At 48.2% G+C, this 17,725-nt stretch overlaps 2 protein-coding genes across 2 annotated transcripts in view; one reads left to right on the forward strand and one right to left on the reverse strand.

Moving 5' to 3' along the window:
• VOLCADRAFT_68493 (uncharacterized protein) overlaps positions 1-8,432 on the forward strand; it is a gene marked incomplete at both ends in the record, with an annotated part of 8,683 nt that extends 251 nt beyond the window's left edge. The window contains 11 exons of the mRNA XM_002957638.1: positions 321-544; positions 1,385-1,466; positions 2,578-2,798; positions 2,965-3,058; positions 3,557-3,780; positions 5,119-5,200; positions 5,514-5,737; positions 5,904-5,997; positions 6,400-6,623; positions 7,364-7,445; positions 8,150-8,432. Of these exons, the coding sequence (XP_002957684.1) occupies positions 321-544; positions 1,385-1,466; positions 2,578-2,798; positions 2,965-3,058; positions 3,557-3,780; positions 5,119-5,200; positions 5,514-5,737; positions 5,904-5,997; positions 6,400-6,623; positions 7,364-7,445; positions 8,150-8,432 (1,834 nt within the window). The remainder of the gene's footprint in view (positions 1-320; positions 545-1,384; positions 1,467-2,577; positions 2,799-2,964; positions 3,059-3,556; positions 3,781-5,118; positions 5,201-5,513; positions 5,738-5,903; positions 5,998-6,399; positions 6,624-7,363; positions 7,446-8,149) is intronic.
• A 4,865-nt stretch (positions 8,433-13,297) lies between these two features.
• VOLCADRAFT_98806 (uncharacterized protein) lies at positions 13,298-16,636 on the reverse strand (the record flags this gene model as incomplete). The annotated part of the gene is made up of 5 exons (XM_002957667.1): positions 13,298-13,444; positions 13,956-13,997; positions 14,302-14,343; positions 15,347-15,388; positions 16,559-16,636. The coding sequence occupies 5 exons, from the start codon at positions 16,634-16,636 to the stop codon at positions 13,298-13,300; spliced, it is 351 nt and encodes a 116-aa protein (XP_002957713.1).
• Positions 16,637-17,725: the final 1,089 nt, after the last annotated feature.

The following is a 17,725-nucleotide window of genomic DNA, read 5'->3' on the forward strand; positions in this document are numbered from 1 at the left end:
ACACGCTCGTTGCCCTATAGTTACTTGACTCATAGCTGTAGTGCACGTTTTGATCGAGATGCTGGCAGAGTGCCTTCGTGTGTAATTGTAGACGCTATGTGTGCCGCACTATATACCAGCTACTATAGTGTAGGGTAACGTGCATACGCTGCTTAAGTTGCTAGGAGATGTTGCTCGTGATCAGGACGGCGGTGCTCATCATGATGCCTGAACAGGCATCAGCAGGATTTATGCTGGATGATATATAGTGCATACATGCAGTTAAGGATCACATTTCCCACCATCCTCATCTCCATGCAATGCTTCAATTTTGTTTGCAGTGATGACAACTTCGACGGCAATGCAGCAACCGCAGTTTGCCGGCAGCTTGGCTTCCTCAGAGGAGAGCCCTTCGGCCAGGCCTTTTTTGGACAGGGCACGGGTCCTATCCTTCTCGATGGCTTTAATTGCAACTCTACAGTCAGCCGTCTGGACCAGTGCACCATTCCTGCTATGGCTTCTCATGACTGTGGCCATGTAGAGGATGCTGGAGTCCGCTGCACAAGTACGTAGTAGTGTTGCAAGAGTGTGCTCGCTCACCAATTGAGCATATATGCTGTATAGATGAATAATATGTGCATACTTACAACCTGAATGCTCACAACCTAGACATCTTCAGCGCTTTGTAGTAGCAGGCTGATTTATCGTCGAAGAACAAGGCCCTGGGTGGATCTGTTCCACAGGACAGGAAGGAACTCATGATGAGATCACAGTTGGGGCAAGCCAAGGGAGCTGAGTCCTCCTTACAACAGTCTAGAGGTGTTTAGCTGAAAGATGATGAATCCCTAACCAACAAAACCAGGCAGCATGGAGTTGGTTATCGTTTAAGCGGGACCTTACACTTATGGGACTGTGGCAGCTGTAGATAGTACGACACACACATCGTCTATGAATTTGTGGAGTGCTAAGACACTCCACCAGTACCTGTAGAGGCCATTGCAGCGATCAGCAGGATCCTGGCACATATGCGGAAGTGTCAGCAAGCATGTTGTAAACGGCGCGATCTGACAGCTTCAAAGATTGAGATTCATATTGTCGCGCAGCCTAGGTGAGCAGGCCAGCTCCGCAGTTATTTAATTTTGGAGGTGTCTGGGCCCCCACTCTAGAGGCCACTTTTGTGTGTTAGGGGTGATTTGTTAGCAGCAGCAGCCTGAGCTCGAAAATCGTTCCGCAGCCTTGAGCAGAGTTGAAACCCCTCTAAATATTATTATGAGCTGCGTTAATCCAGTACATGGTGCGATGCAGCAAAAGCTGGTATTTCCTTGTTTCTCCAAAAGCTGCCAAATTGTACTGATATGCATGTATGATGCCTGGCCGACTTTCTTTCATTTCTAACCACCGCCAGCTGACATCCGCCTGGTCAACGGCAGCACTGCTGGAGAAGGGCGAGTAGAAGTCTTTTTCAACGGAGCCTGGGGGACTGTGTGGTAAGTACGTACCGTATGTCTATAAATAAAATTCATTATTGCCGAACAATGTGCCTGTGCGTTGAAGATAGCTTCAAGATACATTATTTTTAACTAAGGATATTATTTGTGATTTTTACTGTACGGTGTTCTCCTTGAATGCCTGTTTTAAGATATAGCTATAATAGTTATGTAGACTGTCCCTATCTATTTTAGAAGGGCACAATCGACAGACTGTTACAAACGTTTTCAGCAGTAACTGGCCAAACCTGTAACGCAGTGAACATACATGTGCTGTGTGCTGTACGAGGCAGACGTCTAGCAGCTGCAGGCCTGCCTAGGCATTGCTTGCATGTATCTATCGATGCCCCTGCAGCAGCAGCATAACGTCGATAAAACGTTTTGATTGTATATCGACAGCAGGAGCATCATGCAATAGATAAGGCCGTGAATGTAGTAGCTGGTACACAGTACGGCACATATAACGTCTACGATTATGCGCTAAGCATGTCCACCAGCACCTCGAGAGGCCTTTTCAGTGGCCAGCTACTAGCTAATAGCTACAGGGAATCAAATCGTCCCTATGGCATAAACATGCCGGTTACCGACCGTTTGGGGCCCATTAACCCAACCGGCCGGTTGAATGGCGTTAACGGCCCGGTTGGGTTAACGGTCGGTTGGGTTAACGGCCAGTTGGGTTAACGATCAGTTGGGTTAATGGTCGGTTGGGTTAATGGGCCCCAAACGGTCGGTAACCGGCATGTTTATGCCATAGGGAGTATCCCGGTAGCTCGGGAAGCATCATTCGCCAATATTAATTAAAGGCCTCTAACGCTGCAGGAAAATTTTAGTACGCGTACATAAAGTTATGGTATAATAGGTCTATAGATCATGGTATAACACATAGATAGCCCTGAAAATAGGTGGTCTACAGACAATCCCCAAGTTTACAGATGCATGAGGTACAGGTCGACATGTAGTAGACCTGTATGGGCAAAATTTCGATGTTGTAATACGCCGGCGGGGTCCATTGCCCCAGAGCAACCTTTCTCCACACTCTCCGCTTGTACACGTACGACCCATGTGACCACCATAACTGACCCTGCTGTTATATGCGTACCTATGCATGCAGTGACGACAACTTTGACGCAAACGCTGCAAACGCAGTATGTCGCCAGCTTGGATTCCCACTTGGCACACCTTTCGGCAATGCAGCTTTTGGGCAGGGCACAGGTCCTATCCAACTTGACGGCTTCACTTGCTCCTCTACAGCCAGCCGCCTGGACTCATGCACAATTCCTGCCTGGGCCACTCATGACTGCAGCCATTCTGAGGATGCAGGAGTACGTTGTGGTAAGATGGTGCTGCATGCAAATCTAGTACTTGGCGTTGATTGGGTTCTCAGACAATTCGTAGAAAATGCATGTTTCAACACGCATACGAATACAGCATGAGTCACGCTGCATGGGTGGTATGGCAATTTGCCATGCCTAACATTAAATATTTGCTACATTTTCAGGTAGTCAATCGTTCGATGTTCGCCTGGTTAACGGCAGCCGTGCTGGAGAAGGGCGAGTGGAGATTTTGTACGGTGGAGCTTGGGGAACTGTGTGGTGAGTTGGCAACATGCATACAGCAGGACAGGCTGTACATGCACATTTGTAACGCCTACAAATGTAGTCACTATTCGTGCAAATTGCACCGATGTCGGTTGTTTTGAGTGGCCGTGTGTAAGGTATTTTATACACGTACACAACAAATGAAATGCGTATGCTACACCTTGAGTTGACGTCAGCAAAATTGTGGTTTATAGATAGGAACATGGTATAAGAGGTACTGTATAGTAGGACTGAGAAATTGATGGTTTATAGTTAGATTCATGGTAGAGATTGGTCAATAGATCGTGCCATGGTAAGATGGACATGTCCATCACTGTACAGGTGTAGTAGTTGATACATAGTGCGGCAGACATAACAACTAGGGATACACGCTAAGCGATTGCTTATCAGGAGGCGTTATCAGCAGCCAGCTACTAGAACAGGCCTGAGGATGGACGGTCTATGGACACTCCTCAATTTTACAAGGCGTAATTGAATTTATTTTGCTTGCAGTGATGACAACTTCGACGGCAATGCAGCAACCGCAGTTTGCCGGCAGCTTGGCTTCCTCAGAGGAGAGCCCTTCGGCCAGGCCTTTTTTGGACAGGGCACGGGTCCTATCCTTCTCGATGGCTTTAATTGCACCTCGTCAGTCAGCCGTCTGGACCAGTGCACCATTCCTGCTATGGCTTCTCACGACTGCAGCCATGTAGAGGATGCTGGCGTCCGCTGCACAAGTAAGTAGTAGTGTTGCTAGAGCATGCTTACTGTAGTAGCTGGCCGCTGAAAAGGCCTCCCGAGATGCTGGTGGTCGCGCTTAGCACGTATTTGTAGTTGTTATGTGTGCTGTTCTGTGTACCGTCTACTACGTCCCCCCCCTTTGAAGGGATCCGTCTCGGGCCCTTACAGCCACGTATACCACCAGCCTGTGCTACCTTCGCCTATCCTCGGGCAGTGGGTGCCCAGTCCACGTCATGTCCTGTGTCGCTTTCACATGCGCCTAGTGGTCTTAAGGGTTTTCAGGCACAGAGACACTCCAGTCGGTTCAGCTATATTTGTCGCGATAATCGCTCACTAAGTCACCAAACCCGATACTCCTCCTTCAAGCGAGAATGGTGAAGGTTGAACCGACGACTTTAGAATCGTGAAATTTCACGAGGTCTCCATACCAAATAGCTGGCCGCTGAAAAGGCCTCTCGAGATGCCAGTGGTCGTGCTTAGCACGTATATGTAGTTGTTATGTGTGCCGTACTGTGTACCGGCTACTACACTCACTCACCAATTGATCATATATGCTGTATAGATGGGCCTTGATGAATAATATGTGCATACTTACAACCGGAATGCACACAACCTAGGCTTCTTAAGCGCTTTGTAGTAGCAGGCTGATTTATCGTCGAAGAACAAGGCCCTGGGTGGATCTGTTCCACAGGACAGGAAGGAACTCAAGATGAGATCACAGTTGGGGCAAGCCAAGGGAGCTGAGTCCTCCTTACAACAGTTTAGAGGTGTTTAGCCGAAAGATGATGAATCCCTCACCAACAGAACCAGGCAGCATGGAGTTGGTTATCGTTTAAGCGGGACCTTACACTTATGGGACTGTGGCAGCTGTAGATAGTACGACACACACATCGTCTGTGAATTTATGGAGAGCTTCTAAGGCACTCCACCAGTACCTTAAGAGGCCATTTCAGCGGTCAGCAGGATCCTGGCACATATGCGGAAGTGTCAGCAAGCATGTTGTAAACGGCGCGATCTGACAGCTTCAAAGATTGAGATCCAGCTCCGCAGTTATTTAATTTTGGAGGTGTCTGGGCCCCCACTCTAGAGGCCACTTTTGTGTGTTAGGAGTGATTTGTTAGCAGCAGCAGCCTGAGCTCGAAAATCGTTCCGCAGCCTTGAGCAGAGTTGAAACCCCTCTAAGTATTATTATGAGCTGCATTAATCCAGTACATGGTGCGATGCAGCAAAAGCTGGTATTTCATTGTTTCTCCGTACCCCCAAAAGCTGCCATCTTGTACTGATATGCTTGTATGATGCCTGGCCGATTTTCTTTCATTTCTAATCACCACCAGCTGACATCCGCCTGGTCAACGGCAGTCGTGCTGGAGAAGGGCGAGTAGAAGTCTTTTTCAACGGAGCCTGGGGAACTGTGTGGTGAGTACGTACCGTATGTCTATGATTTTATTCATAACTGCCTAATAATGTGCCTAGGCTTAGGGTTTTGGTTACAAGATACATTATTTTTAACTAAGAAAATTATTTGTGATTTTTACTGTGCTTTACTAAAGGTGTTTTTGCCTTCACTGCCGGCGTATCTTTTCATAATGATTATGGTAATCCTAGATATCTAGACATCTGGACAAACTGAATGACTGAATGCATTGCCTTAACCACCATCACTTGCCAGGGGAGCTGATCCCTTCTCACATAACTGACCCTGCTGATATATGCGTACCTATGCATGCAGTGACGACAACTTTGACGCAAACGCTGCAAACGCAGTATGTCGCCAGCTTGGATTCCCACCTGGCATACCTTTCGGCAATGCAGCTTTTGGGCAGGGCACAGGTCCCATCCAACTTGACGGCTTCATTTGCTCCTCTACAGCCAGCCGCCTGGACTCATGCACAATTCCTGCCTGGGCCACTCACGACTGCAGCCATTCTGAGGATGCAGGAGTACGTTGTGGAGGTAAGGTGGTGTTGCATGCAAATCTAGTAATTTGCGTTGATCGGGTTCTCAGACAATTCGTAGAAAATGCATGTTTCAACACGCAGATGAATACAGCATGAGTCACGCTGCATGGGTGGTATGGCAATTTGCCATGCCAAACATTAAATATTTGCTACATTTTCAGGTAGTCAATCGTTCGATGTTCGCCTGGTTAGCGGCAGCCGTGCTGGAGAAGGGCGAGTGGAGATTTTGTACGGTGGAGCTTGGGGAACTGTGTGGTGAGTTGGCAACATGCATACAGCAGGACAGGCTGTACATGCACATTTGTAACGCCTACAAATGTAGTTCCTATTCGTGCAAATTGCACCGATGTCGGTTGTTTTGAGTGGCCGTGTGTAAGGTATTTTATATAAAATATTTTATATATACACGTACACAACAAATGAAATGCGTATGCTACACCTTGAGTTGACGTCAGCAAAATTGTGGTTTATAGATAGGAACATGGTATAAGAGGTACTGTATAGTAGGACTGAGAAATTGATGGTTTATATATAAACCATGAATCTAACTATATAGATGTTATGTCCTAGTGTCTAGTACTAGAACAGGCCTGAGGATGGACGGTCTATGGACACTCCTCAATTTTACAGGCGTAATTGAATTTATTTTGCTTGCAGTGATGACAACTTCGACGGCAATGCAGCAACTGCAGTTTGCCGGCAGCTTGGCTTCCTCAGAGGAGAGCCCTTCGGCCAGGCCTTTTTTGGACAGGGCACGGGTCCTATCCTTCTCGATGGCTTTAATTGCACCTCGTCAGTCAGCCGTCTGGACCAGTGCACCATTCCTGCTATGGCTTCTCACGACTGCAGCCATGTAGAGGATGCTGGAGTCCGCTGCACAAGTACGTAGTTAGCATTGTTAGTTGCAAGTGAGCATGCCCAACAATTGAGCTAGAGTTCGTTCATGAAGGCCTGGGTGCATGGATGTGTGGAAAACGCTAGCAGGTTGCATAGACATCCAATCATTGTTTCCTGTGCACAGAAAGGTCATACCATGAATACTATAGTAGAGTATAGGAAGCTACGTAGCTACCTGCCAGCAGCATGTCATGAAGACAAATACATTGAAATGCACTTTCACTTTTCATCCCAGCCATCTGCTAGTACACCTACAAATCACTGTAGACATGCACATGTGATCTCCATCTTCATACATCATGCAATTTGAGGTAGGGCTTTTGCGCTGCTGTTGCCCTATGACTTCCATTCTTGCCACCGTAGCAGAGCCAAACGGGCTTTAGCAGCCTAGGCCAAACAGGCCTGTTTGGCACTGCTGAATGCCCCAATCAGTTGGAAGGGGAACAGTTATAATACGGAATTCATAACAGAAGCAATGGTCCATGCACTGTTCGTAATTATGAACTGCATTTGTAATATTCTGGGTATCACTGGATCTGACATCCGCCAATCAGTTCTTTTCTGAAAAAAGACGTGATACAACAGCATTCTACTAAATGAATAACATGATTCTGGGAATGGTAAGTAATTGCATGTGTCACAGAAGGATGGAGCCCATTGCTGCCATGACGACATTATGTATTCTTGAAAGTTCTTTGCCATACATGTAACCACTACCCGCCAGCTGACATCCGCCTGGTCAACGGCAGCACTGCTGGAGAAGGCCGAGTGGAAGTCTTTTACAATGGAACCTGGGGGACTGTGTGGTGAGTAACAATGATCTGCTAAAGGCCAGTATTAGTCACAATACACGAGGCGAAACTGTACTGATGTTGCTATATGTATGAGCCTTTTTAATTATAAACTTAGCAGTGCCTTACATGTAGTGGGTGCATGCATCTGTACACTTCATTCACTGTTTCTACACGGCACATGCACAGATTGGGTTTTATTTAATCCGTCACTTCATCCCAAGCAGTGCAAACAACCCGGGTAAGGGGCCCCTTATCCAGAACTTAACGGTCGCATACAAGCCTGGGGCCCAGGGGTCATCAGACACAGGCTGAGAATGCATGCAAGGAAACCCAGAACCCTAAAACCCTATAGACTTAATGCCATAGCAGCATGGCTAATGCAGTAAACTCTCTGAAGCCAAATTTTCTGTACAAGGGCTGCCAACTTTTTAAGTTCATCAGCCATTATAGACGGTAGCTATACGCCATACATGACTACAGGACAGAGGGTTCCTCTGTAAGTCGGGTAGGTAGGTAGGTAGGTAAGTGCAATGCATATGCTTGAGGGCCTCGCATGAGAAGGCGCCAGTGTGTGACTAATTGCCTGAACTACCAAAACTGACGCTGGCTTGGGTCATTCCTTGCTTGTGCAAGCATGCGTGCATCACAAACTGAATGACCCATTGCCTTAACCACCATAACTGACCCTGCTGATATATGCGTACCTATGCATGCAGTGACGACAACTTTGACGCAAACGCTGCAAACGCAGTGTGTCGCCAGCTTGGATTCCTATCTGGCACACCTTTCGGCAATGCAGCTTTTGGGCAGGGTACAGGTCCTATCCAACTTGACGGCTTCACTTGCTCCTCTACAGCCAGCCGCCTGGACTCATGCACAATTCTTGCCTGGGCCACTCATGACTGTAGCCATTCTGAGGATGCAGGAGTACGTTGTGGAGGTAAGATGGTGCTGCATACAAATCTAGTAACGTTGATTGGGTTCTCAGACAATTCGTAGAAAATGCATGTTTCAACACGCAGACGAATACAGCAGTCATCCTGGTAATATAAGGCACAACCATTGCCCCCGGGAGATTCCGGGATCGAGACCTGACAGGGTCGAAAAACCTTCCGATGGTGGGAAGTAAAGTGCCCCTAGTTGATGGACTGTGGTGACCTGGGATAAAGTTAACCTGCGAGACGACCAGGAATGGAGTTGGGCCGTCGCCGATCCGGCAGATTCCGTTGGATGCTGGTGGTGGGTGTGGAACCTGAGCGATCCACTGAGAAGTTGACAAGGGTGACTGGATGAGGGTGCCCCGAAATACCGGGGAAGGCAGGGTTTCGCAGGGTAGCTGCACAGCTACCCTGGCATGCCACGGGCGAAGATATGATCCCCCTGTCCCACACATCATATAGACAGACAGCTGTCTGAAGGCAAGCTAAACTGCAGCTGTCTTTGCAAGCACATCCAATTATTGGTGCAAGGACTTGAGTCGAGGCAATTGACTCACCAAGGATTTGCGAACATTGTATCATGAATAATTAATTCATCTGCTTAGAATAAAATATATTATAATTAAAATTACATTACATAATACTATCATTTATATTTTATATTTAAAAATATTAATATTATATTTTATTACATAGCATTATTTTTGATTTGATATATAATATATTTTATATATCAAAACAAAATATAAAATGGGATGTAATAATTAATAAAATATTAATGGCAATACCGTAGCCGCAACGGGTTAAGAGCACACAATTTTGGGCAGGCCCTGCCAAACATGTTGCATAAAAAGTAGATCCGTCATTTTAGCCTCTGCCTTGGCCATAGGTTTGTGTGATGTTGTACAACCGGTACCGAAAAGTGAGGAAAATGCCTGCAAAGCAGCTGTAAACGTATCTTTTGTTATATGTTACACATAAATGTCACCATAGAGTTAACAGCAGGTTTGTATCTTATGCAGATTAATCCGAGTAGCCCTGACTCAACAGGTGGCACGCATCTTGGATATCTTCTTCGAGACCGGCGCCAAAACAAGGACTGGATTCTGAAAAGATTTGCTCCAAAATACCGTTGTGATTACCGTAACTCATGAGTTACGGTAATCACAACGGTATTTTAAGGAGGCAGACATATGCATACATGGATAATCCACAAGGTCCAGCATTTGACTTCTGCCTTTGCTACTAAATATATTTTTTATCTTCTAAATCCAGGGTCATCGTCTAATAGATAGGACCGAGAAATAGATAATATATATATAGACTCGCTTGATGATTCTATAGACAGTGCCATGGTACAAAAGATAGGGCCGAAATTACGTGGCTTATAAATACTTATAAATACTTATAAATACTTATAAATACTTAAAATACTTTTCGATCTAAAGACGTTCATCAGATTGGATTCATGGCTGCCAGCCGGAGGCAACACTTTACAACTCCCCCCCTTTTCACCTTGGGCCACTGCTATACAGGCTATGCAGGCTATGCAGGCTGATTTATGGAGCGTCATGGCCCTTCCTAGAGCTTGGTGTGTGCCCAAGCCAAAGGCACCACTAGTGGTACTCGTAGGCAGAGGGAATTTGATTTTGTATGCAGATTTTGTATGCAGATTTCAATGGCATACATATTTCAATGGCATACATAAGACATCAATTCTGGGTCAGGCCTGGCCTAGGTTGGCTTATCCTGTCCAGCTGTCGTACACGGATTTGAAAGGTTTGAGCTGCTGAAATGAATATGCTTCCATCCAGTTGTAGATGCATGGATGGGGAGCTGTTTAACTTGTCACCTCACTAATTAGTTGGTAACCTTTGGGTCGCCATGTTGGTGCTGCTATTAGGACTAGTCAAAGGTTTTAAAAGTAGTTATCAAAGCAATCATCACAAATACAGTTTGGCACTACTGGTAACACGCGACCATTGCCCCCGGGAGATCCTGGGATCTACACCCGTTAGGGTCAAACATCCTTCCAATAATGGAAGGTATTGCGCCCCTAGTTGATGGATGGTGGTGACCTGGGATAAAGTTAACCTGCGAGCCGACCAGGAATGAAGTTGGGCCGCTGTCGACTCGGCAGATTTCGTTGGATGCTGGTGGTGGGTGCGGAACCTGAGCGATCCAATGAGAAGTTGACTGGGGTGACTGGATGAGGGTGCCCCGAAATACCAGGGAAGGCAGGGTTTCGCAGGGTAGCTGCCACGGGCGAAGATATTCCCCCCTGTTTCACGCATCATACATGCATAGGTTTTCGGCTCTTTCCATAATACTTACACTTGGCCAGCTTCACCGTGCAATTTGGGTAGCTAGTATATATGGGACTTGGATGATAGCTTAAGCTATCATGGATGATAGCTTAAGCTTGCAAGCTTGCAAGCTTGTGTAATAGCTGTGGAGCTTATGTTGGTTATGTCATTTGCCTACTTGCCTGTTAGCATTGGTACATAAGCATACAATTTTGAAATAGAAGGGTCAGGCGTTGCATGATAATATGTGAGCTTGTATGTGATTAAGGTTAGATGTATAACAAATATTCCTCAACCTAACAAAAAGAGATTGAAATGGGATTGCTGACCTGCCTAGGTTGTAGAAGCTGGTTGTAGAAATGCTGGTGGATGTACTTAGCGTGTATCCATAGACTTTATGTATGCCGTACTGTGTACCAGCTATTACATAGATTACCTATGGGTGGTGAGTAGCGCTATCATTAAAAAGTGGTGGTGGTTGCTCAGCAATCTAAGACTGGTTTGTTGAATACTGAGAATATACACTTCGGGTTTTATAATCCGTGATATGCCCAGGATACTGCAATTATCCCCCTCTTAACTGTAGAGGGCCCCTATGTATGTGACGACAGCATCCAAAGGATAACCAGCGGCTATGGGGCCTGCCATCTCCTGCACAGAAGAAACTGCTACAGCTGAGAATGAAGCCCAGGTCTGAATGAGACACTAGCTCGTTACCAATTGTTATATCACGACTTCAGAAGAGTACCCAACGGCAGATGCAAATCCTGTGAATGCCCAGGATACTACTCGGGGTTCCTACCAATGAGCATGTGCCTGAATGGGGCGCCAAGGGCGCGTGAGCAGGCGCCCGAATAGGAAGGTCAATGCCTGAAGGGGCACCGTAGGCAGTGTGTACAGTGCTGTACGGCACTGTCTCCCATGTGTGTTATGGCTCCAGCACCAGACCGCAAAGCCAATAGGCTGAAGGCTGGCAAGCTGCCATTGTGTCTGCGGAGCATTGAGCATCCAGCCTGGACCGCGGACTTGGCAGCCAAGCCCCTGCTGTGTGCCGGTAACTGCACCTCAGACCATAGTTCTTCACCAGGGTACCCAAAAATTTCGGCCGTGTCCGAAACCCTCTGATTAACCTTTCGGGTCCCTCCCCGAAAATTTTCCTGTCAGCTGGAGAGTGTTTTCGGGTACCCCGAAACTGTCTGAAGCGGTTTTCAGGGTAAAATTTAGCTGGATTCTATCGTTATATGCTAGGACGGCTGAATTAACAGGTGTTTGACTTTATTTTGGAGCATAGCTCCTGGGTGAAATATTTCAGCAAGGATTTTACCCAAAGCCACGGCGGCGCCGCTCCTCATCCACCTCTGCAGCAATCGCATCCACCACACCTGCCACATCATCATCCGTCTCCTCAGACGGGTACACCTCATCACTTGCCACACTCTCGACCTCCTCGTTATCAGAAGGATAAGAGGCCTCGGCAATTTCACTGCCCAGACTGCCCTCATCATCACTCTCATCAGGCAGAACACAGTCGCCCACCTTGGCAAGGCGGTGCAGGAGCCCATCCGGGTTCTTTGCAATATACTCCTCAGCAGCTTTAAATCACAAGGGGTTGGCATTTCATATCCACAGTTGGACCGAGTAATCCAACACGCAGAAGGGAATCAATGGACGGGACAGCCAGCCGGTTATGCAGCCTATTTTTGGTAATGCGGTGGACACTAAAGCCATGCTCAACACAGTATGCAGGACACAAGCGACACACACTGTGGAAAGAAGTGGACCCACTGATGCATTCCAGCCCAGGCCCGCTCCCAGAAGGTGCGGCCCAGCTCCAACTGCAAGGCCATCTTAGACTTCATAACTGAAAGCTCTTTCTGCAAAACGTCAAGTTCACTGACATCGAAGGCAAACAGGCGGTTCGAGCTTGCCAAAGCCGTGAATCCCGAGGGAGATGCGGGGCACCTTGGTTGGGTGCTCATCATCAATTGACACGTGCATGTTTAACTATGCATATGCTTAGATGTATGAAAATATGGCATATGGATATGCTTAGATGTATGAAAATGTCTGCGATACAGCTGCGAAACAGCCGCAATGCACATTTGTACTTGTTGTTTGACTGGTGACCAAGCGGGCCTTATATGGCAAGCCCGGTTTCCAGGCCCCGTCTGCGCCCGAAAACATGCAAATTTACGCTGAAATATCGTTCGGCTTTCTCCGAAAATGCCTTCAAAAGGCTTCGGTGGGGTCCCCGAAAAAATGCTCTAAAAGGCCCAAAATCCGTTCGGAATGCTCAGGGGTGAACTAATTTTCCTTTCAGGCAAAACAGAAATACCTCAAAAACAGTTCAGGCCCGAATCGGGGTGAAAATCCCTGCCTCAGACTCATACCTTTACGCCCAAGCAAGGGGCTGTCGGTGGCAGGCCTGGGAGCCTGGGGGCCTGGGAGCCGGGGGCCTGGAAGCCTGGGGGCCTGGGAGCCGGGGGCCTGGGAGCCTGGGAGCCTGGGGGCCTGGGGGCCTCGGGGTTTGGGGGTGACACAACCATGAAATGGTGGTATCGAAAGATACCGGTTGAGGCAAGTGGATTGAATAATAATCATTCTAGAATCCACTTGGGCCTCATGCCAATAAGTTCCAGTACGGCTGGGTGGTGTGATGTTGACCATAGTTCGCAGGAACTACTCTCGCCTCATGAAGCAGACATCCAGGAAGGCAGGTTCCAGCTTTAGACAGGTGAAGCCCCTGCCCAGACGCCAGTATGGACTTCTGCAGCAGTGCGGCAGTAGGGTGGACAGACCGGCATCTGACAGTTAGACAACAGAGCCTAGAGCTTAACAGTGAGCTTAACAGGATACAACACCTGGAGCCCCAACCCTCCCTTCCATCTCACCTCCCTGAGTGAAACCCATTCCCTCTCCCTGTCACCACCCTCCTAAATTAAAACTTCTGCTGCAGCCCCACTATCGGAGGTTAGCTGCACTTGCTGCACATGTATGAGAGCATGAGAATTAAAGCAGGCACTGCAAAGACAGTGCTGACACATACACACCCAACTCCTCCAACCAACCCCAGCCACACTTCCTAGCATGTAGTGTTATCATCATGACATGGCTAAAGATTCCACAACGAAACACACAACCATGGAACAGATGTGGCCCACCACTACCTGCCTACATCAAACAAATCTGCCGTACTCCGATAGCCATATCGGAGTACGACAGCGTTTTGATGCCCCATGTAAAACACATAAGAGCCCCGACCCTCCCCCCCATCTTACCTCCATTCCCGGCTGGACGTCGGCCCCATCCACCGAGGCCTGCTGCACGTGCAGCACATGGATGGGAACATGACAATTAGGGCAGGCACGTCAATGACGGAGGCGAAACATACACGCCCCCCTCTCCCAACCAGCCTCAGCCACCCTCCATAGCATCAGGAACAAGAAAGAGGGCAACGGGTAACGATTCCACAACGAAACACACAACCGTGGCACAGATGTGGCCCACCACTACCTGCCTACACCAAACAAATCTGCCGTACTCCGATAGCCATATCGGAGTACGACAGCGTTTTGATGCCCCATGTAAAACACATAAGAGCCCCGACCCTCGCCCCCATCTTACCTCCATTCCCGGCTGGACGTCGGCCCCATCTACCGAGGCCTGCTGCACGTGCAGCACATGGATGGGAACATGACAATTAGGGCAGGCACGTCAATGACGGAGGCGAAACATACACGCCCCCCTCCCCCAACCAGCCCCAGCCACCCTCCATAGCATCAGGAACAAGAAAGAGGGCAACGGGTAACGATTCCACAACGAAACACACAACCGTGGAACAGATGTGGCCCACCACTACCTGCCTACATCAAACAAATTGCCGTACATCCGATAGCCATATCGGAGTACGACAGCCGTACATGATGCCCCATGTAAAACACATAAGAGCCCCGACCCTCGCCCCCATCTTACCTACATTCCCGGCTGGGCGTCGGCCCCATCCACCGAGGCCTGCTGCACGTGCAGCACATGGATGGGAACATGACAATTAGGGCAGGCACGTCAATGACGGAGGCGAAACATACACGCCCCCCTCCCCCAACCAGCCCCAGCCACCCTCCATAGCATCAGGAACAAGAAAGAGGGCAACGGGTAACGATTCCACAACGAAACACACAACCGTGGAACAGATGTGGCCCACCACTACCTGCCTACATCAAACAACATTGCTGTACATTCGATAGCCATATCGGAGTACGAAGCCGTACATGATGCGCCTATGTCAGACACATAAGAGCCCCGAAACCTCGTCGGTCATCTTTTCTCCATTCCCGGCTGGACGTCGGCCCCATCCACCGAGGCCTGCTGCACGTGCAGCACATGGATGGGAACATGACAATTAGGGCAGGCACGTCAATGGCGGAGGCGAAACATACACGCCCCCCTCCCCCAACCAGCCCCAGCCACCCTCCATAGCATCAGGAACAAGAAAGAGGGCAACGGGTAACGATTCCACAACGAAACACACAACCGTGGAACAGATGTGGCCCACCACTACCTGCCTACATCAAACAAATCTGCCGTACTCCGATAGCCATATCGGAGTACGACAGCGTTTTGATGCCCCATGTAAAACACATAAGAGCCCCGACCCTCCCCCCCATCTTACCTCCATTCCCGGCTGGGCGTCGGCCCCATCTTCCGAGGCCTGCTGCACGTGCAGCACATGGATGGGAACATGACAATTAGGGCAGGCACGTCAATGACGGAGGCGAAACATACACGCCCCCCTCCCCCAACCAGCCCCAGCCACCCTCCATAGCATCAGGAACAAGAAAGAGGGCAACGGGTAACGAATCCACAAGGAAAAACAACCCTGGCACAGATGTGGCCCACCACTACCTGCCTACATAAAAACATTGGGACATTGGACATTGAAGCCATAATAGCCAAAGCCATACATGAGCGGTTATGTCAGCCAATGGCATGGAAACCTCGTCGGTCGTAATTTTGTTCAGTAAACCTGACAAGGTTTTAAATGATTTCAGCCGACTTTCGGATATTGTGGCATGGACCCACTACATTGGCGGACCTGGTCGACCAGGTCGATCGACGTCGGCCTCGGGTAACCTTGCCTATGTACTTATTTGTTCATCCACTATATTCTACTTTGTGCTGGAACAATCGGCGTTCCTTTGGGCCATGACCATGACTACCAATGGTCATGTTACATCGGAGCACCAATACAGGTGGCAAACACCTAAACTAACCTAAATTTCACTTATGATAAATTCACCGGCTATATTCATGCTTCCCAATGTGCTTTCGGTACTGCACGTCAAAAATAACCTCGTCCAGACAACTGTCCCGTAGCTGCTGAGCCTTGGGCGCTACACGTCTCTGGACTGCCAAATGGCCGTAGGTAGAGAGCAAATCATAAGGACAAATAATGCCTCCCTACACTCATATTTGATGGCAAACATGTTAACTAACCTCGTCATAACATTTCACACACTCAGCGCGCATATCTGTGCCTAATTATGGCACTTTCAAGGTTGCACATTTATCAAGCTTCTAGCTGGCGAGTAACCTGTCCAGACAACTGCCCCGTAGCTACCGAGCCTGACGAGTTACACGTCTCCGGACTGCCATAGGGAGGACGTGGACCTCCAGACTACAGTAACGGCCAATGACTCTTCGCCGTGTATGCTAGGTTCCAGAGAGACACCATCTCTTCAACAGGTTATGAGCCCCAGCTTCCTGCCTCCCGCACACTGACAAGCATAGCTCCCACAGCATAAGCACTGCAGCAACAAGCACAGCTCCCACCATGTTGACACTGCCCTAGCTACCGGCCTGTACGGATGCAGGGGGCCCCCACCCTTTTACCGGCTTCAAGGAAGCCAATGCCCGACTTGTTGGCTGGAGGAATGAACTTGTATGGTTGGAACATAATCATATATCCATAATCATCCTAATTTTCAGGACCACGGACAATTATTTATTCCAAATTCGAAATATATTCAGCAAAAAGAAACACTGGCGACAGCCCATGACAATGACAGATATTCGTAGTGAACCTAATTAGGTTTATAATATATATCATAATGGGCTGGGGCCCATTAGGTTGGACGGTTAGGCCAATTGGCTGGGAACCAGCTTCCCTTCGATACCCGGGATTCCCTTCATCTAGTGTTTGTTTCGTGCTCATTTAGTGCTCATTTCGGAATGAAGGGCTGAGGGGCCTTCAGAACATATAGAAGGAGCTCGGCTGAAATGGTCACTTTCCATGCAAAAGCCGTCTAATATCGCCATGCCAGGGTTTGTTTTAATTACTTATGACTGTATGCATTGTTCCAACTTGAACTTAATTACTTAAGACTGTATGCATTGTTCCAACACATTGAATGTGAGTTATCATGAATTCTGAGCTCATCCCACAATGAAGGGCTGAGGGCCCTTCAGACTGAAGTGGTCATAATTCACGGATTCCTTTACAGAAGCCTTCTGATATCGTCATGCCAGATTTGGTTTTAGTGAGAACATGACTTAGCATGATCATGCATAGTGTTTTTGGAGCTACGTATTTTTGGAGCTACAGCATCTGTTTGCAAGCCTGGCTGGCTGTGACGGTATAATAACAGCTAATAACTATGGCCTCTCCAGCTAAAACATATCCCCGTTACCTCTGCGACGGCCGCTCACCAAATTCGAATTTTCGTGTGCATCCTGTGGACGCAATGATCAGTGCCAGTCTCGTGCATATTATCACATCACCAGACAGCAGTGCGTCCAGCTTGTTAACAATGGCAAAGAGGCCGTGGCTCCCAAGGAGATGGTTGCAATTCCTCACTGTTGCAATACATTGCCACGTACTCTGTATGGTGAAAACTTACTATGTCCAATATGCTGCTGTAACGACGCAAATGCCAATCTGAGCATCCCGGGTTACGCCTTTGCTGTGTTACAATGGTATCGAGACGGGACCGCACGAATACCGAAATAAACTTCGGGTCGGCGGTTCGATTCTGGCAACCAGCAAGTCGCA

This window comes from Volvox carteri (genome assembly GCF_000143455.1).
Source record: "Volvox carteri f. nagariensis unplaced genomic scaffold VOLCAscaffold_77, whole genome shotgun sequence".
Classification (NCBI taxonomy): Eukaryota; Viridiplantae; Chlorophyta; class Chlorophyceae; order Chlamydomonadales; family Volvocaceae; genus Volvox; species Volvox carteri.